General features: G+C 40.2%; 2 protein-coding genes across 3 annotated transcripts in view; one reads left to right on the top strand and one right to left on the bottom strand.

Annotated features, from left to right (window-relative positions):
• The window catches only part of LOC306770115 (juxtaposed with another zinc finger protein 1-like), a 12,157-nt gene extending 10,669 nt beyond the window's left edge, over window positions 1-1,488 (top strand). The window contains exon 5 of the mRNA XM_079258922.1: window positions 251-1,488. Within this exon, the coding sequence (XP_079115048.1) occupies window positions 251-427 (177 nt within the window). The 3' untranslated portion in view covers window positions 428-1,488. The remainder of the gene's footprint in view (window positions 1-250) is intronic.
• Window positions 1,489-1,492: 4 nt separating this feature from the next.
• tax1bp1a (Tax1 (human T-cell leukemia virus type I) binding protein 1a) lies at window positions 1,493-24,445 on the bottom strand. Of its 2 annotated transcripts, none has more exons than XM_079258920.1 (18): window positions 24,334-24,445; window positions 22,760-22,974; window positions 19,650-19,752; window positions 18,954-19,144; window positions 16,862-17,017; window positions 14,493-14,641; window positions 14,006-14,096; window positions 13,708-13,893; window positions 12,662-12,913; window positions 12,228-12,419; window positions 12,041-12,113; window positions 10,518-11,044; window positions 7,060-7,146; window positions 5,932-6,118; window positions 5,626-5,834; window positions 4,671-4,753; window positions 3,925-4,136; window positions 1,493-2,390 (listed from the first exon to the last, which is right to left on the bottom strand). In XM_079258920.1, exons 2-17 carry the CDS (start codon window positions 22,946-22,948, stop codon window positions 3,926-3,928), a joined length of 2,886 nt encoding a protein of 961 aa, XP_079115046.1. In that variant the 5' UTR covers window positions 22,949-22,974; window positions 24,334-24,445; the 3' UTR covers window positions 1,493-2,390; window position 3,925. The 2 variants fall into 2 exon arrangements, with proteins under 2 accessions (XP_079115046.1, XP_079115047.1); XM_079258921.1 differs by lacking the exon at window positions 1,493-2,390 and adding an exon at window positions 4,297-4,358 and having other exon boundaries at window positions 4,089-4,136.
• Window positions 24,446-24,861: the final 416 nt, after the last annotated feature.

Raw genomic sequence — 24,861 nt, 5'->3', positions numbered from 1 at the left:
ATGTAATTGAAAAAACAATGTAATTTGTCAAAAACAATTAACAAGTACATTCTTGGACATCAGGTTTTAGAGATTTTAAGACGCAGTTTATTTGCTTCTGGTAATGTCTGCAGTAACAGCAAACAAAGATGGACCTAACATATCTGTATGTATTTGGAACAATGCTTTATCTGCTTTGTCAAATATAAAAAGAATATAGTTTTATTTATAACCTTTCACTTTTTTCTGTTCTCATTCCATGTAACACCAGAATGTAAACGGTATCAAATACCACGCCAAGAACGGCCACCGAACGCAGATCCGCGTGAGGAAACCCTTCAAATGTCGCTGTGGCAAAAGCTACAAGACCTCGCAGGGCCTGAGACACCACACCATCAACTTTCATCCGCCTGTCTCCACCGAGATTCTGCGCAAGATTCAAGGCTAAAGCTGGTGGCCACACCCATCAATCACCCCAAACATGGCCCTCACCTGACTTTTCCTTCTTCCCCATCCTACACACTAAAGGATCAAGTGCATGCTTTAAGTTTTTTTCTTTTTTTTTTGTCACCATGTTATTTGTGTTACATTATTTTATCTTATCTATATCACATATTTTTGAAAAGATGTATCTTTGTAGTATTTCTATTGATGTACATTTGCACATTTCATTTATGCTATCATTTTTTTCTATTGTTTCACTTACATAAGGTGCTAGCTGTACAAAACAACAGAAAGAAAAGACAAAAAACAAATTATACAAAAGAAGAAAGGAGAAACAAAAAAAAAAAACAAAAAAAAAAAAACGTGAAACAGGAATTGCAAACGGCTTCTGCCAAAAGAAGTTGGCTTCTCATGCTGATGTGAGATCAGTCATTTTTTTTACACTCCCTGTCCGCTGGCTGCAGAGTTCCAGCTGAGCTTAGGTCTGTGCCTTCATGGTCACTTCTGGGAGTAAAAGCAAGAGTTAAGTTATACTTTTAACAGATATATTGATATATAAACAATAGACAGATATGTATGTGTATATAAAAAATATAAAAGTATTCATGAGCATATTCATAAATAGTTACTTTATTTTCAAGCTTTATTTTATATATTTTTGTCAGTGTTGTAGATTTAGTGTTATTGTATGTATCATTAAATGTTTTTTTTTTTTTCATTCCTTATGTGCTGAGACAGCCAGTTTTGTGGTTAAAACAGCTGGCTGATTTGAGATTTGGAAAGTTGAGATATTTTTACAAATCCAATACTCCTTTCCTTTTGATGCATTCTGAATTGTGCGGTATTTCACTGTTGATCAGGAAGAGAATGCAGCCCGTTTCCTAAACTTTTCATTCCCGGAGTCATAAATGTTTCGTCATTCAGAGTGCTAGAGCTGTGCTCCACAGACTTAGCCGCTAACGTGGCCTAAGCATCATACTACGGTTGCCAATGTCTTTGTTGCTATGTTATGTCCATGATCGTTGCCAACAGCTCTCCACTGCCAAACATTGATCATACCATGTGCCTGATGGGAGGGGTGGGAAGGGCGGGGGTTTATCGTGATGGTTTCACTGTGGAAGTCATCAAACAGGTGGCAATGATTTTATTGTTCATCGCGTCTCCAAAATGCATATGGATGTACATGAGCAGAATGTTTTCATGCATGCTTTTTTAAGATAAGGTTGCATTTGTATGTAAAGGAGATTACCATCTACAACTTGTCATTTGTGTGTTGTAGACAGCAGCATTCCAGTTCATTGTGTGTGTGTGTGTGTGTGTGTGTGTGTGTGTGTGTGTGTGTGTGTGTGTGTGTATGTGTTTTTCAGCTAAATCCAAGTCATCAGCCTGGAAAGTATTAATGTATCTGTGTGTTTCAGGACTGGGATGTGTCATGGTTTTTGTGCCAGGCTGACTGGGATGTCATCATCCACTAGGAGAGAATGGTGCCATTACTTCTGTTCATGGCGCCCCCTCCCCCAAATGCAGTTTATATTCAGCTGCAGGCTCAGCGCATGAGTCTTTTCTCTTTAGTTTGTTTGATGGATACACTGACCTTCAACGTGCACGCGTCCTCCTCCCCTACAGTTTATTTTTGGGTTTGCACTGCAAAGTTTCAACAAATTTGATTAATCATTTAAGATGTCAACGCATCCACCTAGTGTGCTCCTGAACAAACAAGCAGAAACATGGCTTGAAGACAGTCCAATTCGAACCCGAAGTTCCAGTTTTAGTGTCCAGATTAACCCTGGGATAATAATAGAGAAAGCCTGCGAGCGTAGGGGAGGTCTTTCTCAGCAGGGACAGAGTTGAGCTGTCAAACACTCGTAAAACCAACCCTTGCTTCACAGACACCGCCATCACCATGGCAATGCTTTTCATGGAGGTCGTCTGCAGCAATAACACAAATGGGAGAAGTGGAGCGGTGGCTGTGTGCAGAAGGGGGGGGGGATGAGAAAGGGGTTTCAGTCAGTAAACCATGTACAGTGAATGTATTTTAATGTGTGTTTGTTGTCAAGTGCTTTTAAATTATATTTTCGTATGTAACGTGCAGACCAGCGTTTCCCTTTTTTTTTATAGGGTTTCAACAGGTTCTGAGATGAGTGACTTGTAAATGATGTCAAACTGTCTTTATAAAAGAAGAGCTGCTTATATGTAAACAGCAAAATAAAGTGGAAAAAAAATCAACAGCGCTTTATCCATTTTCTTTGGGTGCCCCCCCATGCAACCCAAATGAGGAACAAAGCCGTGAGTCATTTAGACAAGCTCTATTTATTCATAAAGATTTTTGCAGTCCATAGTTAGACTACCTTCCTGACTTTCTCATGTGAAACGGGTGGAGTCAGACACATGACACACACTGATTTGCCTTGAGATTACTGGGCATGTGCAGTTTTTTTTTTTAAAGCCTGAATACAACACTGTTGGGGGGAATGATTTGTAATGATGGTAAAATTGGACAAGCAGTAGTATGAAGCCCTGTGAAAAATACACTTAGATGACATTCAGTCACGAGGACCAACTTGTACACAAAGCAGCAACTTCACAGTTTCAGTTAAAAAAAACCAAAAAAATAACATAAGTGTCAAAAATGCAGCATATCTGTCTAAAACATGATACATGATCTTTGAGCCCAGCTGCTAATAACCAATCCAAGAGAACAAAGTGCCCTAAGGAAAGTGAAACATCACTGGCCTGTTTGTTTTTCATCATTTCAACATGAGGCAATGATGAGGGGGAGACAGGTTAACGACAGTAATTCACAGGTCTCTCCACAACTTATACTTCATTTCATTTATATACAATACATTCAAGATAAAGCCTTATTTAGTGCAGATAACATAAAAACGTAGTGCTGTATTTGTTTAGACCATCTGACATCTTTGCAAACCGCTCGTACTTACAACAGAACTGGAGGGTATCTCATATTTACACATTCGAGTGACTCATGTATCAAATACTGGTTCACTCTGCATTTGTACTTCTTTTTAAATTTCTGCATGTAACTAAAAGATGACAGTTTAATGTGTAATGAATTAAATGGTTTTTTTCTTGTTAAAGCCACAAATTAAACGTCTACGACTCTCTAAATAATAAGAAGATATTTGTGGATCAGAATTTTTTCAGAGCATAAACATGCACTTGAAAAGGTGCTTAAAATATGAGTGTAAAACTAATAAAAATAAATAAATAAATAAAGGAGCATGGCACTACTCCCAAATTTTAACGATCCTTTGCTCATTATGTGTTTAAGTTGAAGCTACACTAATTAGCCACAGTACACTCTTCTTCCTTTTAGAGGCCAACTACATTCTTTAAAACCTTTATAAGATTGCAAAAAAGTGCTGATTGTTGTTTTTTTTTCTTTTAAACAAGACAACTTAACCGACCCGCAATCAAAAACTAATACCTGACGACAAACATACACACAAAGTATGAATTTGAGCTTCGTCCTCTACGTACTTCATTCAATCTGCTCAAAGTTGAGCACGTTGCCGTCGAAGTGCGTGAGGACGTGTCTCTCGAAGAGCTGCTGCTGACAGTTGAGGGGGAACTGCTCGGAGCAGACAGGGCACACCTTCCAGTGGCTCTCCACGTGTTGCTCGAAGCTGCGCTGCTCAAAGTGTGGTGGGAAGATCACCTCGCATAGCGGACAGCGCTTGTGAACGTCACTACTGGGGAAGAGAACAAGGTGGGATGGGTGGGGGATAAAAGGGGAATAAAATTTCAGCCACTTGAGGATCAGAGTGAAAATGAAAGCAAAAATCCTTTAATAAACTTTAGGCTTATAAGAGCTAATTAAAGCTCTTATAAATAACTTGTGTATTTATTTACCTTGATGGGACAATTATGGATTTGATTTTTAGACCTTTGGTAAATCTAGTCAAATACAGGCCCTATACAATGGATGATAACACAGTGTTAAACTTTTTCTAAGTTTACAGTATGCTCTCACTTTTTTTTTTACAGGAATCCATGAAAATTGTCAACATTTGAGGAAAAAAAAAAATCATGCTGAGGAGATAAAGTCCAACATAACAGATTCCCTTCTCGTACCAGTCTTGCAAGTCCCATCACTCGCCGATGTGCACGTGCTGGCTGATGCATAGATAAGAGGTCCCCATTTTTTTGTTTTTAATTGATAGTCTTTTCTTTCTTTCCTGCTTCGTGCAGTAGATCCTCTTTATATTTATGAGTAGGGGAGTTACCTGGAGTCAAAGCAGAAGCTGCTCCTCGCTTCACTGCGTATGTTGGACTTGTGATCACATGGCTGCTGAACTCCATCGCCCACCTATTAGAAACACCAGCATAAATAGTTGTCATGTTTTTTTCCTTCATAAACGCAGTCGTTGAAGAAAAGATGGTTGGAAATAACCGCAAAGGTTCATTATGTGCAACTATGCATCTAGGATATGCATACAGTAAACTTCCATTACTTTCTGTCCTGGTTTTTCTTTAAAAAAAAAAAAAAACCAAAGACATAATCTAACAGTCAAGAACTTATCTCAGGTCTACGTCTATGCAAAACCTCTAATTAATCTCTCAGCTCTGATTATTTTCCCTTTCTCTTGTGCTCCGAGAGAGTGACATTAATTAGAGCTTAATGCAAATGAGTTTAAAGCTCCGTCTTTTAAGAGCAAGCCGTATTTCTCCTCAGTCTATGACGAAAAAGCGCTCTAGAGATAGAAGCAGATGAGAGGTGCAGTAAAAGAGGGATAATCGTGACAAGAATTCATTGACTACAAAATACAGCGTTTTGGTAGGAGAGCAAAGGTTTCAAGTGCAGTTTGGATGCTGTATGACTGTTAGTGAATTTAATTCAGTTCAATTCAGCTTTATTTGTATAGAGCCACTTCACAACAATGTTGTCACAGGCACTTTACATACACATCTTTTCAAGCCAATTCATACATATCCTATAATAGAAACCAACTGATTGCATCGAATCATGACTTCGATCCAATCCCCTATCTTGAGCATGCACAAGGCGACAGTGGGAAGGAAAAAACTCCCATTTAACAGGAAGAAAACCGCCGGCAGAACCCGGCTCAGGTAGGGCAGCCATCTGCCTCGACTGGTTGGGGTGGAGACGACAGGAAAGACAGTTCAACATGTACAACTGCACTTATAATAATCATTTAAACGAATTTCAACACTTCTTACTTTTCGGGCCTCTTCTGGTGAATGCTCGACATTCTCAGGGGGACTTGTGCTCCGTGAGGGTTGGATGCAGACCACCTTTCGGTCCCAGCCTGGTGCTCCTGGACCAGGGCTGGGTGGTGTGATTGGGGGTGCACAAGGAGGCGTACAGGGAGGTGCTTCGGGTGGGGGACGCGGCATGTGTTCGGGGGACAGAGCAACATCCACCCGATCTATTTAAAAAAAAAAAAAAAAGATGAAGATGAACAGAAACATGTTAGAAGAGAACACAGGCCATGAACAAACGAATAAACATTTCATTCCTCCCACCTCTTAAAGTATCGGTGGAGTAAGGATTGCCATACTGTAACTCAGCGGGCCTTTGTGGCACCAGTGGTGGAGGGGAGGGGTCTTGGGGGTAAGGGAGAGGGTATTGCAGTACCATCGGCTGCCTGACCTCAGCTCCCGGAGCAGCTGCCTCCTGCTCCCTCTGCCTGCACACGAAACGCTGAAGCTCCTGGAGAAGAGATAAGATGCAGCATCCACCTATGAGAATCAGCACTTAACCATTCACACACACACACACACACTAACTTACTCAACACATATCAATTACCAAGTACTTCATACATAGTCATTTAATTATATCTTATGTTGAGATTTTTTCCAGATTCTTGTTGATTCTTTTGGTTTCATCGTCTTTAATGTTTCTAAATTGCTTTACAAACAGAAACACAATCACTGTCAGTTTTAAAACTAATTCAGTCCACATTTCCACAGCACATTGTCACTGTTGGAAACACAAGGTGACTAAGTAATTTTAACTTGCAGTTTAATTTCCTGAAACACTGTTTCTGCCCTTTGTTATTATATTTGAAGCATGAGCTTTAGTATCCTACTCATTACTGTAATGGGTGTCAGACTGGCTCCCTCTGCTCTGATGGAGGCACACACCCTCTCCCGTTTTTGTGCCTTCTTTATTCCTCCCTGAGCTCCACTCTTGATGACTTCATTAGTGCGCTGCTATCAGGTTTAACATTTAAACCAGGGTTGAGAAGGTGAAACAGACAGGTAATGTGGCATTTGCACTGTCTAATGGCACTGTAGCCGAGGGCAAAAAATGAGGTATAGATGTATTAATTAAAGGGTGTGGGGGGTGTTGAGTTTGAAAGGAAAAAACTCCAGAAAGAGTTCAAACAATGAAGAAAAGCGGAATTGAATTAAAATAAAGATCTTGTTATAGAATGGAGTGTGGCTCTACATGTGTAATTTTGACTTTCAGTTCGCTCTACGAAGAAGATTTTGTAGTTTCTGAAGCGAAACGTTAACTACTATATCAGGACAATTTTATCTATAAATTATTAGTTTATCAATGGCACATTTTGAAGCCATTGATTGCTACAAAGAAGCAACAATGCTACTATAAAAACTATATATATTCAAAGATGCAGTGGTTACCTCCTGTAGCTGCTCTTTGTCCTTTAGAGCCTGGGCGAGGCTGCGTTTAAGTTCAGTCACCTCATTGGCTCGTTCTGCCATTTGTACCTGGTAACAAGACACACACACAAAAAACAAAGTTATATTAGGAAAAAAAGAAACAATTGTAGACCACAAAATGTGGTATCTACTTCTGTTGGCCCACAGGACTTAATTTAAAAAGATTTCACCAAAAATCCTTCCTGTGGAAGCTCAGCTGGGAATGATCTTATCTGGCTGATAGAAGAACCTCCTTCCTGCTTCAAGTTTGTGCCAACTTATGACAAATATCAGTACGCAGACATGTGAGCAAAACATTAGACTATTATTCAACCTGGTGCAGTGTCAAGTGTGTGGGGCTTACTGTAAAACCAAGAAATAAAGCTTAAAAAAAAAAAAAGCAGATTGGTGGTCAGAGAGAGGGGGGGGTGTAGATGAAGCGGGTCAAGGGGTTGTCATAAATCTCTCACTCTCCAACAGAACTGACCCGGTGGGATAGTTTACATTGCTGTTTGCTCACTCTTCTCTTATTTCACTCCATTTCAAAGGTTCCAATTCTACCCCCCCCCCACCTCCTCTCCCATGGTTTCTCTTTCTGCTTCATGTCTATCTGTCTGTCCTGATCTCATCACTCTTAAATTCTGCCTGCTTCTTTTGCTCCCCCTCCGAAATTCTCTTTCATCTCCTTTTGTCCTCTCTTGTTCTCCCCTCTTTTCATGAATTTACGGCACAGCATTAGAGGGTTAAGTTCAGGTGAAGGGAGTCTGCGATGGTGTATTTCTGCATCTCTCCCCGCATATTCCTCTCCCTCTTTCCATCCTCTGGCTGGCTGATGTAAACAGCCGTAAAGCACAGACTTCTGCATCTGCCTCTTTCGTCGGTCTCTGGGGCTATTAAGGGTGGCTTGGGGGGCTCCCCAGGCACTTGCCTCAGACAGCAGACTCTATCAAAGTCAAGGGAGAGTTGTTTTACAACGCTGATAAACACACAGTCACTCACCAGGATTAAATGCCAGTCAGTGCTTTGGCGGACGTTTGCACACAAAATGCAACAGCTCTGTTCAATAATGTAAGCACATGCTGCATCTATCGACTCATCTGTGGATGTGATGTAGTGCTAATAATCTACAACAGCAGTCTGTGGATCAAGCCCATATTTCTCTGTCTTTGGTGTCAGCACATTGTATTTGAAAAGAATTGATGCCGACTAAGTAAAATACTTTTTTTATTTTAAATTGTAGCTTTTTATTATTATTATCAATCTTTCATACTTCATGAAGGCATATATTGCAGGGAAAAATGCAATGCATTTTTGATAACTCTTAAACCAAATGTTTGGATCATATAACATTTACAAACCCTATTCCAAATACTCCACTACTTGTTTTTGAGCTTTTCCAGCTTTTTTGTTGCTACAGTTCAAACTTTTTTGAGATGTGTTGCAGGCATTAAATCAAAAGTAAATATCAGTAAAATATTTTCCATAAAATGGTAAAATGTCTCACTTTTAATATTTTATATGCTGTTTACTTTATTTTGAGAAGAAAATATGGTTTTATGAGATCTGCAATTCATCACTCAGTACACACTTAGCTCAGCTGCCTGACCACAAGACATCTCAAACATTAAAAAGCTTTGTAGCGACTTGAAAAAAGAGAAACTAATAGAGATGTAGGAAATTTTAAGGTAAACCAAATTATTGTGATTGACATGATCATACTAGGTTTATATTTTGTTCTCAAGGAGACCAATTTTCTTGTAATCTTTTTGCTGTTCAAATCCTGCTACCCCAAAACCATCAATGTAAAGTGCTTTGGGTGGGTGCCTTGAAAGGTGCTATAAAACTGTTGTCCATTATTATTCATGTGGTTTAAAACCACATTCAGATTTCTGATAACCTTTTAAAGTTAATATTTGGAAAGTAATTGACTCAGAGTCAAAAAAATAGTGTTGTGTCTGCAAATAAAGGATAACCAAGAACCACATTTGGTTGGAAATTTATAAAGAAATGGGGGCTGGTTCAAGTTTATTGAAGTTGAAATTGCAAATGCCTTCTTACTGCTACTCTAATCGTTACTGCGGTCACGTCAAATCTCCTATGTGAGCTTATATTTTACACATCTGGTGGTTGTCTGGTACCTGATTAGGTAAAACCTCCAAATGATCCAAACTCCTACAGCCAAACATCTGACAGAAACTAGAAAAAGAGAGGAAATTGTTGGGTTTCCTCATATAAAATAAATAATATTTTGATTCCTTGTTGTCATTATTTAACACAATATAAATTAAATCAAATTGAACCCTACAAAATTAAAGGGTTGCACTGTACAGATGCCAAAAGGGGAAAGAGAGAAAGTCTGGAATAATTTGTGTAGTTAATCATCAAATAAAACGTCATAATATTGACAGCCTTCTTTAGGGATGGAATAAACTAAAACCAAACTTGATCATACTGAAGTAAGTAAGGGAAAGAGATGTGTACCAAAAAGGAACAACCTACGATGAACCCATTCATCAAACCTGGTAAGAGTGTTACTAGTTGGGCTTGTTAACGCTTCACTCGATGCCGTTTAGTCATTCTGCAGGACATCAATCTGAAACTTGCAGCATGACCAACTAAGGAACTTCCCCTGAGGTATAAATGATTTAGATTGGTCTATTCTGATACCTGCTGGTAGTGACACAGCAATGTCACCAAAGCCAGTAGACCCACCTTCCAGTTGCTGAAAGACAGACTATAAAGACAGAGAGTCACCACAGCCACTGAGAGCTGGAGTCCAATTTGTTTAAGGACACTCGAACTTCCACATTTCTTTTTACTGCATACAGTCTTTTTTAAAATCATAGCTAAGACTTGGCACTTAATGCGGTATTCATTTTTCAGAACTAGGGATGTGCCGATCCCATCTAAAGAATGGGACACATTAATCTGATCTCAGCCCAGGGTCCCTCAGTACACCTCAGTTTACAATGTTTGCTTTTTTATTCCTACTCTGACCACGGCATTCAATATATATATATAATTATCACACCTATAATTAACAAATAAGCATTGAATAATTGACACATAAATTAAACATGTCACACTGCATGTGTTCAATAACTAACTTATGCTGTGTAGGTTGCATATGTGTGCGACAGGAAAATGCAGGAGACAAAATACAAGAGACAGAACAAGAATGTTAGAATGACTTATGATTGGTTTGATTCAAGATTTGATTGAATAATTCTAACATTCGGATATTCCCATTTAGAACTCTCCAAATGTATAGGATCTACTGTAACCCTGGTACTCTGATATGCTAAAGTATATTAATGTTACTGTGTCTTTAATGATAACCAGAAGTAAAGTTATCTAAGTGTGTATTGGGGGCAGCAGCACTTCTGATGTAAAGAGTTCCATATGATAGAATAAACAAGTTTTTTTTCTATATTTCTTACTCTAAATCGCTCCTCTTCATCGGCCAGCCGCTGTTTGAGTGTCTCGTTAATTGCACACTGCTCCCTCCACTTCTCCTCCATCACCGCCAGCTCCGCCTCCACCGAGCGTGTTTGCTCCTTCTCTGCCTCATCTGTGCTGCTCTGCTCCATCTCCATCTCCAGCAGCCTCTGCTCTTCAGCACGGTCGCTTGCTGGCTCTGCCTTCGGCGGGGCTTCTGCTTCACTGTTCTCCTCGGTGTACAGCCTCTCGTTGGCCACCTCCACCCAGCTCGTCATTCTCAAGCTCTCCTCGACCAGGCTCTCCCTCTTCTCCTCCTTTTCATTCTCTTTCACCTCTTCCTCTGTTTCAGTTTGCTTTACTTCCCTCTCAGCTTCCATTGCAGCTTTCCCCTTCTGTTTGCTCATACCAGACTTTTCTTTCATCTCTGTATTGATGTGTCTGTCAGCACACGCAAGTCCCTTGTTACTGAGTTCTGGGGTGATTGTCATTGCTGCAGCTTGTTGTAGAGCGGCAACAGCAATATTTTCTGTACAAAAAAAAAGAAAGTTTATTTGCTGGACAAACCCTGCATTACTTCAGCGTGAAACGACTTACACATATTTAATGTCATAGAGTTTAAAGACTCATTCTGGAACTTCTTGACCTTAAAACTCAGACATGTTTGATGACAGAGTGACATTTATCATGTGCATCTCTAGAGCCGCTGCTGCCTAGCAGTGTCCCGAGGCCGAGAAACAGCACGAGAGAACTTTAACATCCAGGAAGCGGTGCGGCGTTTCGCTTCATGGTATAATAAGGAACAGGCTGCTTTTAACATGCAACGTCGCTGATTCAGCAAAGAAAGGCAAAAAGATTAAAAGTGAGAAAGAGACAAAACAAGAGTCATCATAAGATCGTCTCTTGCTGGCTGGAGAGAGCTGACAGGTCAGGTAGGATGCAAGATGGATGCCGAATTAGCCGTCAATAGGGGGCGTGTGACGGAGAAAACGGCAAAAGTTCTGTGTCTTTTAGATGAGAGTGACTTACAGTTTGAGTTGAGTCATTAAATGTTTCCAGTTGCTGTTCTTTTTAAAGATGGTTGGAAGTTTCATCACATACATTTAACTAACACTTCTGCAGGGCAGATTTGGTCACACAGATCTATTTATGCTCTTACTGTTTTCCTCCCTTCGACTTTTTTTTTTTTGGGGGGGGGGGGGGGGGGGGGGGGGTTCCGTCTAAAAGTACTGGTACACACCATTTATTAAAAATATTTAAGATTAAATTTGTATCTCCGTCTTTTTAATGATAAATTATTCTTTAAGACTTAAATAAAGAAGAAAAAGAAAAAACAATTGAAGAATTTGATCAGAGATCTAAAACTAAATCTGCAACAACATAAACCTACATATGTTTATGCAAACATTTGTTTGGATGCTGACTTAAAACTACTTAAGTGTTTTAAGTGTTTTTGGAGCAAAAATAAACTCATGAATACCCACAAGTATTTGAAAAAAAACGCACATTGCTTCTGCATATGTACCTTCTGTAGGTGACTCTGGACTTGGGGTAAGAGGCTCATGTGTTGTCTCAGTGGACACATTTCTCTTTGACTCCTAAAAGGAATGAAGAAACATTAAAGAAAGCTTCCGTTTTAGGCAGTGACAATTACTCAAAATTCTCCCCAATCCTTTTTTTTTTTAAATAACATTTTTATAAAAAGTACTCACCCCCTGGGACTCTGATGCATTAAGCTTGGCAACCTGCCTGCGAAGACGCTGACACTCACGGTATTTCTCCTTATAGTGCTCAGCAGCCATGTGGAGGCGTAGCTTCAGCTCCTCCACTTCTCTCTGGAGCTCAGCCTCAGCCTCTGACACCACCACGATGCTTGGTGTCATGTCTCTGCTGGTCCCAACTCCCTGAAACACATGTATATAAAAAAAAAAACACTTAACAACAAGCTTTTTCAGTAATGCAATGAAAGTTTAGTCCTAAACTAAAAAGTCTGGTTCAATTTGTTTCTCTCCTACAAAAGGGCAGAGCATCTAAAACCAAAACATAGCTCAGATTTGAAAATGTGATTCAGCTGTGCATTTTTCTAACTTCAGCTCTCACACGTTGTGAAATGAAAGAATGAGTCTTAAAGAGGTCAGACACTGACCACCTCCTTCTGTGCAGTGCTCCTCATGCGATCCAGCTGACTCTCCATTCGTTGGCACTCAGCCTGAGCATCAGCCAAGCTGGCGCGTAGCTTATCCGCCTCTACACGAGCATGGTACAGCTCTGTCATTGTGTGGTCACGGGCGCTGGCTGAGTCACGGAGCTCAGAAGCAAGTAAGGAAGCTTGCTGCCGGGATGCCTGAAGCTGCTCCTCAGCCTGACGGAGTTGCTCATGTATGCGGGCCAGCTCTGCCTAAAGACACATTAAAGGTACTCACACAGGAGCTGATTTTACAGAAAAGATACAAAGCATAAATAAATACTTAAAGGGGTGCTGTTATAGTATTTCGAGTTTTCTGAGCTTTCTAAAGTGTTACAGTGTTGAATCCTCATCAGACATGTGAACGGCACTGTTTTATCACCTAAACGCATGTTTGAGTTTGAGTTCCAGCACTCTCTCCGTTCGGTTTCCATGGCGACGAAAAACACGTCATTTTAGAGAGTTTTTTTCTACTTGGAAATCCTTGTGACGTCCCGGGGGATAAGGTTCGGTGATTGTTTACCTTCTACTGGTTAACAAGGGCATGTACAAATACATTAGGCGGGTGGAAAACGTCAGATAAAGTTATTTCCAACGATGTCTGGTGAGTTTACCAAAGAGAGACATCCTGCTGCATTCGTTGCTGTTTTCCACTTCGTTTTCAGGGTCTGATTCAGGTTCCAACATGTAGGGCTGTATGCTATGTGTTGACATTGTATTTTGTTTTTTTTATTGAGGTCATATTAGCCTAATCCTTCTGTTTATGAGATGTTACAATGACAGCGAAAGCAGTTGCTCCCGATGTAGTGCAGTGGCGAGAGGCGGGGCTTAATGCGGAAAAGTCTCAATCCACTCTTTTTGCCCACAGTCTACGGAGAGAGTCGGTCTGAAGTAAATAAAGCGATTTGTGACAATAACTCGATAAATCCCAGCCCTTCTGGTTTCAGAAATAAAAATAAATTAGCCTGAAATGCACAAAATAGTTCCACTTTAAAGATCACCTCTACCTTGTCAGCTTTGTGTTTCAGCAGCTCTTTCTCCAGACTGTCTCGCTGGGCAACGCAGACCCTAAGCCTCTCCAGCTCCTCCTGGAACTGTGCGATGGTCACCTCCCTGTTGAGCTCCACCGCCTTCAGCATCTGAAGCTCTGCACTCAGCTTAGTGTTCTCCAGCTCTGTGCTGCGCAGGTGGGCCTACACACGTACCAAAGCAGAGAAGGAGATGTGGTAAGTCATATTGGATCCAAAGGAGGTGCACACACATGATGAGTGAGCTTCTTACTGTATATGGCAAAGATTGTCTCACCTTATAAAGATCCCTCTCATCCTTTTCATTCTTCAGCTGGTTCTCCAGACTGTCTCGCTCTGCTGTCAGCTTCTTTAAACGGTCACGAAGACTGCAACATTTTCAGTTTTATTTTAGAAAAAATTCTGAAGACATTCTTACAAAAATAATAGGAAAAGTCACTGAAGATGGACCACGAATGTTTTCATTACAAGTTTGGTTGCTGTTTATTAGCTTAGTTGCTTTTAAGAAAAAAGAAAGAAAGAAAAGAAATCACACTAAACAACTGAGTTGTTGGCAGCAAGATCCGTTGAAGTACTTGGATGCGGGGAATCTGACCTACATGAAAACATTTTTCTTTTGCATACATTTTTGAGGCTGATACTTAAAATTGGCATGTGTCCTTCTTGTTAGCCTTTCAGATGAGTAAAATGATGGAGATGTCAAGAAGACAGATAGCCAGACATCTCTTACTGCAACTGGTGGTTAGATTTGAGTGTTCACTCACCAATCCAGCTCTGTCTCCTTTTGCAATCCTCTCTGGGTGACTCCCAGCAGGTCTTCCTCCAGCTGGCGAACCCGATCCGTGGCCTCCGTCAGCCTCCTCCGTACCTCCTCTCTCTCTTCTGACAGGCCTTGAGATGACCGCAGCAGCTCCTGTGAGACAGATATGCAGCCAATCACAGCAGCCGAAACAGCAGGCTGAAGTTTTCAAAGGGAAAAAAAAGTGCTGCACAAACGTCTGTAATTCTAATGATTCAAAACAGATGATATTTCATCCAAGTCCTAAGTATCTTGTGCATAATACCATATGTCACACAGATCTGTATTTGTTTCACTCTTCAGAACCATAGCCGTTTGCCACACCTTTTTCAGTTTTTACACACACATATATATATATATATATATATATATATATATGTATATATATATATATATATATATATATATATATATATATATATATATGTATATATATATATATATATATATATATATATGGCGCACATTCACTATTTTAAGCTACTGACATGTTTGGCAGCCATAACTGAACAAACAGAAGCACCAACTGTGAGAGCAAGCAGAAATAACCTGCCGAGTATCAATGAATTTTTCTAAACAAGGTCTTGGTCATAGACAACAGACTATATATAAGTCTGTTTTCTTCCTGTTGTGATCATGCTTAGGGGAAGCCTTGTTTGAACTTGCTGCTAATGAGCAGTGAAAGACGTTAAATCATCCATAGCTAATATTACTAGTGACAGAAGAACATACCTCTGCACACGCCCTGCTTTCTGTGCATAACCGGAGCGCTTACATACTCACAGTTTACCTCTCTCACTTACTCAAGGGCCAGACACACAGCTGACATGTTCAAGGACATATAGACAGCAATCAGTCCAACGTAAGAGAGCACACGCTCACACCGGTGCAGACTCAAGCCTGTTTCCCTCTGGGCTTGGCTCAGGATAGATTGCTGTATGATTTTTACTGCTGGCGTTTGGGAAGCACTTTAGCAGTGCATAAAGACCTTATAAAAAGTGTAGTCGTAAAATTAGCAGCCACAAAATATGTACTTATGTTTTCATGTTATACTCAAAGGATATTTTCATCAGAGTGCCATGAGTTGACGCACCCTCTGTAAATGCACAAGAAACACACACGAACACACCTACTTGTACAAGTCGTATATCCACAGATAGACATGCCTGTTGAATGAAAAACAGCATGGTAATAACAGTGTGTGTGTGTGTGTGTATTACCATTTAATTTATGGCGATTTTGTCCTTCGTAAAAAAAAGAAAAAAAGACCAGTGGACTAACTCAAAGCAGCCTGCTCTCATTGTAGATCTAGGCCAGACACCAACACTAGGGGGCGATATGAGACCAGTTTGCAACTCTTGGCAAGTTTCAACGTTTTACCTCTTCCTGCCAAATCTGTCCAGATTACATCAAGCTTCCTTTAGTTTGAATCCTTTTAGCAGTGACTGCCAAGCTACTGCTCTTAAATGAACAACATATAATGCAGTAAAAACCTCAGTGAGAGACTGTGAAGGTTTACTTATTTGTCTTACTTCATTCTAGCAAAAGTTTGATGTTTTTTTTTTTTCTTGTCGTGCCATTTAAGTAACTACTTAGCAGTAAATACTTAACAAGAAGCCAAGAGACAGGCACAAGAAAAAGTAAGAAAGCAGTGGCCGCTGAAATCGCGTGACAGAGGGGTGTTTGTCCCTGAGGCTGGGCAGGGCTCTTTTTTCAGACAGGCGGTTTTGTGGACTACCCTCCTCTCATTCCACACACAGACTAAAAGGGTTTGCAAGCGGGTGGCATAATGAGTGTGTTTGTGTTTGTGCATGCTCATGCATGTGTAAATGCACATGAGCGGAGCTCCGTGGTGTGGAACCTGAATGTGAGTGTGACCCTTCAGTGCGCACGTGTGTTTGACGTCATGTTTGTTCACTCTGCGGTTGCGATGGCATCGTCCCTGACGCCAGATGCCCAGGAAAACTGTGTCCCAATTCCGTTCTGGCCCAGTGAGTCAAGTCGTTAAAGAACAAGTTTGAGGCTGTGCATGCACACACAAAATAGTGTGGGTCTCTCAAACGTGGACACAGATTATACATAACTGTAGACCTTTTGAAGTTTTTCAGCACTATGATCACTGGCATGGAACTGGCTCCATGCACGTGTAAATAGTGGCTGAACATCCCCACACAAACACACATTTTATCTAAGTTTGCACAGACAAAATGAAACATCGATTCTGATTGTAAACCACAACTTAAATTACATCTGGATTGTTTTCTTACCACTGATAATGTTTTCTGTGCAAGTATCTGAAATCAGATGGTACCCCCTACACTAGCCCCCTCTCACCTGGTTATGTGTCCGCAGTAGGCAACATGTCTCCCTCTCCTGCTCCCTTTCCCTAGTCAGTCGTTTCTGCTCCTCCTGCAGCTGTTGTTTCTCCTCCTGCAGCAGACGCATGGCCTTCAGCAGCTCCCTACGCTCCTGTTGTGCCTCCTCCACCCGCTGTTGGACAGAAGGAGAGAAAATAATACATATAAAACAGTTCCTGATTGTTAAATGTTATTATTTTAAGGTACAAAGATCTCAGCAGCTCATTCCCTTGTCCATGTACCTCCTCACATACTTGTCTAAAAACTGGGGCAAGTTGAACAGAACCAAGCTTCAATAAGCCAAAACCCCTTTCAACTTTTCTTCTCCTAATCAGCAAAACACACCTATGTACACAAGAATAAACTTCTCTTATCTGAAAATATAACTTTGCAGACTACATATAAACATGCAAAAGCAAAATGCTATATTTTGTTTGTAAGTATTTTTAAAATAACAACCTATATCAAATGTAAACAGGCAACTTTCTTGGCTAATAGTCACCAAATTTTACTAATTAAATCCTCATAAAAACAAGTCATCTTTTGACTCGGTATGTATTTTGACATTGGTGGACTTTATTAAATAAATTCGATTTTACACAGAATTTATGTGTAAAATGACCCAGAATATTTTAGTTAGCATGTAAAATTCACAGAGAGCTGCAGCTTTGTTTGACATAGTACAGTGAGGAAAGCAAACAGCATGTACATGCTTGTGGAACTATTCAGGTGACAAATTTTAGTCACCATTTGTCCAACATGTTGCTACATGTTAGGCTTGTTTTACAAACAAAAATGGTGACAACGACGAAAAGTTGCAAGAAAGTGCAGCACAGCTTGTTGCTGACAAAAACAGAAAGAAAAGTCGGGGTGGGACAAAGATTTGAGAAAGGAGAATAATTTAATGAGACATGGTGCTGGTTTATTCACCAGTATTTAATGAGAAAAAAATCATCATAAATATGAAAAAATATAGGTATAAATTTTAAAGCCGTGATGTCATTGAGCCTCTCCTAACCACAGTCAGGTCAGTTTGGGGGTTCACCAGAGAATTTGCATTAAATTAGACTTTTTTAAAATTTATTTACATGAAAATTGGGTCTGTTTTTTGCACGTGACGTGGTCCTGTTGGCTTCATCATCCGTGATCTCCGGCTCTCGCTTGAGTGATTCGCAGTGAAGTGTGAAGCGGCTGGGATGAGAATCAACACCACCAAATCTGAGACCATGGTCCTCAGCCGGAATAGGGTGGATTGCCCTCTCTGGGTCAAGAGTCAGGTCCTGCCTGAAGTGGAGGAGTTTAAATATATCAAGGTCTTTTTCACAAGTGAGGGAAGGATGGAGTGTGGGATCGACAAGACGGATCTGTCGTGGTGAAGAAGGAGCTGAGCCAGAAGGCAAAGCTCTCATCAGTAGATCTACATTCCTACCCTCACCTATGGTCATGAGCTGTGGGTTCTGACCAAAAGAATGAGATCTTGTATACAAGCGAGTGAAACGAGTTTCCTCCACAGGGTGGCCGGGCTCTCCCTTAGAGATAGGGTGAGGAGCTCAGTCATCCGGGAGGGGCTCAAGAGTAGAACCGCTGCTCCTTCGCATCGAGAGGAGCCAGTTCAGGAGGCTCGGGCATCTGGTTAGGATGTCACCTGGACGCCTCTCTGGTGAGGTGTTCCAGGCACGTCCCTGCGGGAGGAGACCCTGGGGAAGACCCAGGACACGCTGGAGAGATTATATCTCTCGGTTGGCCTGGGAACACCTCAGGATCCCCCTCGCAGAGTTGGTAGATGTGGCTGGGGAGAGGGAAGTCTGAGCTTCCCTGCTTAGGCTGCTGTAGAAGCGGTAGAAGATGGATGGATGGATGGATGAAAACTGGGTGACAATTGAGCTTTTTCTTTTACTTACTGTAAGATCATGGCAGAAAAAGCAACAACTAAATTTCAAGCCAAAGGAGGAATTTCCTCTCATCTTTCCCATTACTTGCTCAGGTCAAAGTTCACTTTGGTCCTTTTATTGGAGGTCAAGACCAGATGGATGGAAAATAAACAAAAACCTTGATCTTGTGTGGTCTACCTCGAGCAGCCCAGTCTTAGTGGTGACAACCAGTATGTCTGAGTTGCTGTCGTCCTCGGTAACAGTCAGCAGCTCTTCAGTGGGTGTGGCTGGTCTGAACTGGAAGGGCGTGCTGGCACCTCTGATATCACCAGCATGTGTGACATAACAGAACTGGTAAAACTCCCCGTCAGATTTAGGAACGTAATAACCTGCAGAGAAAACAAACAGGGTTTGGTGTGTTGAATCTGAGTTTGGCTTTTCCTCTTTCTTTAAAATGAACCTCGTCTTAGTTGGCATTCTATGTCAGCCAATTGTGTTTATTTGAAAAGTACATATTTACAGTTTTCTATACTGGTCACAGAGACCTGAATGGAGCACTAGATTCAAGGCCAAGCCTGCATCTCTGAGCAGGAGGAGAGTAAGTACAGGATATCCAGAAGCCAACTGCTTTTACTGACTCTTAACACACCACAGCGTGCTCTCATATTTTCACTGTGTAATATCTGACCATTCCAGACCCAGTAAAACCAGTTTGTAGGCTGTGTGTGTGTATGTGTGTGGGGTTTCAGAGGTGTTCAGGTCCCAGGCCGCCGTTTGCGGTTGTGTTCCCTTATTAAATAAAAGTGCTGGTTTTTATATGCACTGTAAAATGGAGGAGTTACTCTGGAATACCCTGGGTCTGTATAGTGGTTTACATAGTGTGTGCGCGTGTACCTTGAAACACCACAGTCCTCTGGACAGTACTTCCTGGTTCATAGTTTTCAGGCATTGGAGACCAAAGGAAAGTGTAGTAATCCCTTGCAGTGCTCCAACCCACCTAAAAAAATTAAAACAAACAAACAAAAAAAATTAAATGAAGAACACAAAAAAAGTGCCAAAGAGGAAAGCATATTAAGCTAAACCTTATTCTCAAAAAAAGTCTTTGTAACTCCTAAAATATTTTGACATTGGCACACATGCTTTTGGAAAACACACTTCGAAACACTTTAGAGGATTGGAATCGAGAACGGAAACATTAAAACCATGTTCCCCTCAGGTTTCCCCACACCTCCTCCTCCTCAGTTCCTCCCTTCTTTTTTAACTCACAAAAAAGCAGGGGCCAGTGAAGGTGTTAGAATGGGGTTGGAGGGCAGAGAAGTAATATGGGCACACACATGCGCAGACAGAAGGGTGGGGGGGGTATGAAACTGACTCTTATGGAAACTGGAAAATGTCGAGAAAATAGGAGTAAGAGGAGGGGAAAAAGGTGACAATTTTACACCAAATGGCAAGGGACATGTTATTCATTGGATTTCATGTGTTGTTAGGTGACAGATGATAAAAAAAGGGCATAGTTAATATCATAACTTAGGTCCTGCATCATAAATCTCTCCCCTGTCAAGACCACTCATGCATGCACATACACACAGTTATACTTCCAACTCACACATGTCATACATGTTAAAAGCCATGACTACAGCTGTGGATAAGTCAACTAACTGTGGTATGTTTTTACATTTAAAAACATGGGGAAGCAGAACTTTTAGATAGCTGTAACACACAATACTGCATTTTTAAAATGCTACACAGCAAATAAAATGGTACAAAAAAACCATTTTTAACATGTTATGTTGAGGGGATTTGAATAAAAAACAAAAAAAAAAACAAAAAAAAAAAACAAGTATAAAAACAGATTTAATCACAGAAAACAATCCAATTGAATGTTCAAATTAACAACAATTATCGGACAAAAACAATCAAGAACAGATTATTCGACCGAAGCACCTGGAAGCTCTAACTGTAAATCAACTGAGCTATTCAAAACGTTTGTCAAAATTTCAGGTTTGATGATATTGTTGCTTAAAACATAATTGCAGTGATCCCCCCCCCCACCATAAGCCCCATCATAGCAAGTATAATGCTATGCCAAATAAATTGTAATAGTCAGCATGAGAACCTGGGCCAAGAACATTCCTTCCACTTTCACCAGTATCTCAGTGAAAAGCCATACTGCCGTGGCTTCCTGCCAAGTTTGCTTGTGTGTTCGAGAGTATTTGCTCAAGACAGAAAAGACATCAATAACTCTGGTAATTGCAGAGTGAAGCTGACTGACGTTTGGTTAGGCATGGTGTGGCATTCCAGCACAGGAGTGATGTGATAAAATAATCACAGGCAAAGCAGCCATCAATCATTCATCCAAAGTGTGAGGGGACAACATGATGACACGTTAATTATACACTCACACAACGGGTTTCTCCCTGCCAACCCAGGAAACATGCCACAACCAAAAACCTCCATGTTTTCTTTCTTTTTTTTTTTCTATTTTCTTCTTTAAAAGGAGTCTGGTCTTGAGTTAAGGTATAACTCAAGAAGTATTTGAGTTTAAAACCCTTTTTAAAAAAAAAAAAAAAAATGTATGCATAGAATTACAATAGATGGCTACGATACTAGATAGGATACTTGATGAGCTTGTTATGGAGGTTTACCGTTGATGTGCATACACAACAAGCGAGCATTGCTTGAGGGCAACACTGTATAAGAAACAGCTTGTTCCACCACAATCCATGTCATTGTGTGGTATGAACACTTTCAGCCACTAGGGGGTGTCTGCATACAACTCAAACAAGCAGTGCCTGCCTCTCTGAGTCATCCTCAGAGCTGTAAAGCTTAGCTGATCAGTTTCTCTCTTTTTCAGGTCACGCCTATAGATGCAAAAAGGTAAGAGAAATAAAATATTCTCTCCCTGAGTCATCTTTGCACAAAGACATGCCTGTGGGAGGAAAATTAAGCTTTAGAGATAAGATTTACATTTTAAAACTGAATGGCATGATCATTTAAAAAGATCCCCAAGCGGTTGATTTTGACATTAAATCATCGGAACATCCAGAGCAAATCATAAAGCTGTTTTGTTTTCTGCCAAAAATTCATTACGGTTTGAAAAAGCACATAAACACTGACCTTTTCATCACCTTTTCAGGAAATGGTTTAAATAAATAATATGCAAACTAACATTGCTCAGTTTTAGCTACAAACAAGTGAGACCTTTATTAACACAAAAGGACTTTTACATCAAATGATTAAAGAAGCGTGGTTTGCTTGTTCCCTGACTTGATGCACAAACCATCAAACAGGTTTCATTAGCATGGATTAGCAATTACATTTTCCAATCGTCCTTTTTCCAAATAAACACAGCATCTTTATTTCTTTTTAATTGAGCTGGTGGATTTGAAGTCAGTTCTTAAACAGCGATAAAATGTTTGTCTTTTGACTTTACAAGACATTAAGGTTCCTAGTTTACATTTCCTGTTAATTATGTGTGAGATTTGATGGCCTTGATAAAAGAACAGAGCATAGGGGGGTGATGGTTAGCAGGAAGCACAGAAAAGGCTGATGGAAAGACAGAGGGGAGCAAACATGTGAAGTGGAGGGAAAGAGGTCCTAATAAGAATCAGAGTGGTTCATAAAGAGCACCAAATGTTTGCCCCCCTCCAGTGAGACCTACTGCAGCCAGCCCACCATGTACACTCTTCCTCTTTCTTCATACAGAACAACCACACCAAAGCTTGTGGTAAGCTTTTCAGCATGTCGTGAAGAGCTGAGCCATTAATGTCAGGGTGGATGCATGTGTTAATGTGCCAAGTGGGCAATTAATAAAACCCTAACACATAATCTTGTCACAAAAAAATACTTGTGCAATGGCTGTTCAACAGTTATAACATCTCACAACAACAAATATAACAAAGACTTATTGTGCTTAATAAAGTCATTCTGCTCCTAAAACGATTATGCTTAACTTTATAAAATCAGATCTGAATGAAAACAGCTGCAATCTTTGTGTGTGGTACCTTGAAAATGCCCACCCAGTCTTTGGGATGGGGAATAATGTAAGGGGTCAGGGTGTAACGACACTCCAGAGGTGTTTGAGGTAGGAAACTCTTTCCAACATTTTGGAAGATGACATGGGCAAAGTTGGAGGTTTCCATGATACTGACACTGCTGCCAGGCGATGAATCCACCACCTGGAATGATGACATTGTACCCCGCTGGTCACTTCATTCGTCTACGAGTAACAGCAGAAAAATAAACCAACAAATTGTCAGAGACAGCAAATGAAAATGCAAGTTCATACAGCAAAAAGATACAGCAGGTTTCTGTTAAATCACTTATTGACCTATTATATAGCAGCCTCACTCTTGTCAGACACCCATCAAAAGTTTGTCTTTTGTAAAAATTTGCTTAATACACAACCCTGTATGCAAATGATTAAGACTAGTCAAAGTAAATTCACTCATCAGTGAAGAGAAAGCATTGCCCTGCATATGACAAAAGCAGCGTAAACTTAGTGTCCTTTGTAGAATTCAGCCAAGTCATAGATAGTGACAGTATGGTGGCACAAAGACTTGTTCTGTCATCAAGGTGTGGCAGTACAAGTAAGTAAGTAAGTAAGTAAGTAAAGTAAAGTAAGTAAAGTTTATTTATAAAGCGCTTTTCACAGATAAAAATCACAAAGTGCTGTACATAAAAATGGGTACAATAACACAATCAACAACAAAAAAACAAAAAAAACAAAAACAAAACAGAATTAAAATCATCCAAAAATCAACCAAAAGCTCTTCTAAACAGTAGAGTCTTTAACAAGAATTAGTTGTATTTTTACATTAAATGCACTGAATAATGTTTCTCCTTATTCTGTGTCTTAAAGTCACAGTATTTTACACTAGATGATGTGGAAGCAACTGTACTTCAAAACATAACCAGGTAGAGCACATTGACTATGTTTATAATGCTGCATAACATACTGCAATTTTTCATGAGTAATTTCAAACAGAATGGTATTTGTGATTATATTGCAGCAGACACAAAATGGGTTTGTAAACCTTCAAACACTTCTGTAAGTATCTTGTCAGAAAGGCTGTTGTCTTGTAAAAGCTTTTAGCTGTGACACTGAGGGGAAAACAAGCAGGTTTGAAAGTGGGCTGCTGTCCGTGATGCAGCTGTTTTGAATCACCGTCACCCGATGATCTTGATGTAAACGAAGGACTAAATAACTAACCCTGAAGTACACATAACCTTGTGACCCAACACTGGATTATCTGACATATAATGTAAAAAACAAATGGCTATGTTAAAAACTGAATCATGCCGCTACAATACGTCTATTTTTTTATGTTGCTGTGCTAAAAACTCACGGCGAATAGATAACAAATCAGCTACGATGTCGCCCTGCCGCTTCAAACTAGCTATGCTAACCTGGGTTTTTATCTTGTTAAAGATGGCCAAGGAGCTAACATTAGCTGGAGAATAGGCCATGTCGTGTCAAGTCACCAACTAGCTCCACATCATTATGTCAGGGAGCTAGCCTGCTGGCACATGAAATAAAAATGACAGGTGCTAATGCAGATTCAAATATAAAATTTACCCATTTCAGGCGATAGCCACTTGCAAATAAGGATGATTTCTGCCAGGGTGGGTCGATATTTAAGACACTATACCCGCTGTTGTCAAAGTCCTGACGATAATGCGTCTCTTCCTGAAAGAGATGATGCTTAACTTCCGGGATGCTGAGCAGTACCAGTGATGCTGGCAGGACTGAAAGAGGAATCCAAAAGTATCTCCAACAATAAAATACTGTATTTCTTATTTCATAGATATATTTTTTAATCGAATTAAAATAAATAAACAAATAAACTTATATCGCTTTGTTGATTTTTCTAAGTTAAAGGAACGAACTAAGCGCTCAGATCATCTGCAGCCTGTAATTCCGGACCATTTGTCAAGAGACAAAACACAGCAAACACATGAAGTAGCTGCTGATGTAACATATTTTACTTTCTTTTTTTTTTTTTAGTAGGTAAAATTATAAGACTAAAGGCTAAAGGACACTTTCAAGCGACATCGCAGGATATCCCGCCTTTACACTTCTCTCATTGGCTGTGGGAACTGATCC

The sequence above is a fragment of the Telmatherina bonti genome (assembly GCF_933228915.1).
Source record: "Telmatherina bonti genome assembly, chromosome: 19".
Classification (NCBI taxonomy): domain Eukaryota; kingdom Metazoa; phylum Chordata; class Actinopteri; order Atheriniformes; family Telmatherinidae; genus Telmatherina; species Telmatherina bonti.
This window is presented reverse-complemented; position numbering and strand designations above follow the sequence as displayed.

Bases quoted from the DNA above. Each gene is read 5' to 3' on its own strand.
- tax1bp1a (XM_079258920.1), bottom strand. From the start codon at position 22,948: ATGTCATCATTCCAGGTGGTGGATTCATCGCCTGGCAGCAGTGTCAGT. The intron at 12,114-12,227 runs GTGAGTACTTTT...CATTCCTTTTAG, and splicing joins ATGCATCAGAGTCCCAGGGG to GAGTCAAAGAGAAATGTGTC. The intron at 6,119-7,059 runs GTAACCACTGCA...TCTCTTCTCCAG, and splicing joins ACAAAGAGCAGCTACAGGAG to GAGCTTCAGCGTTTCGTGTG.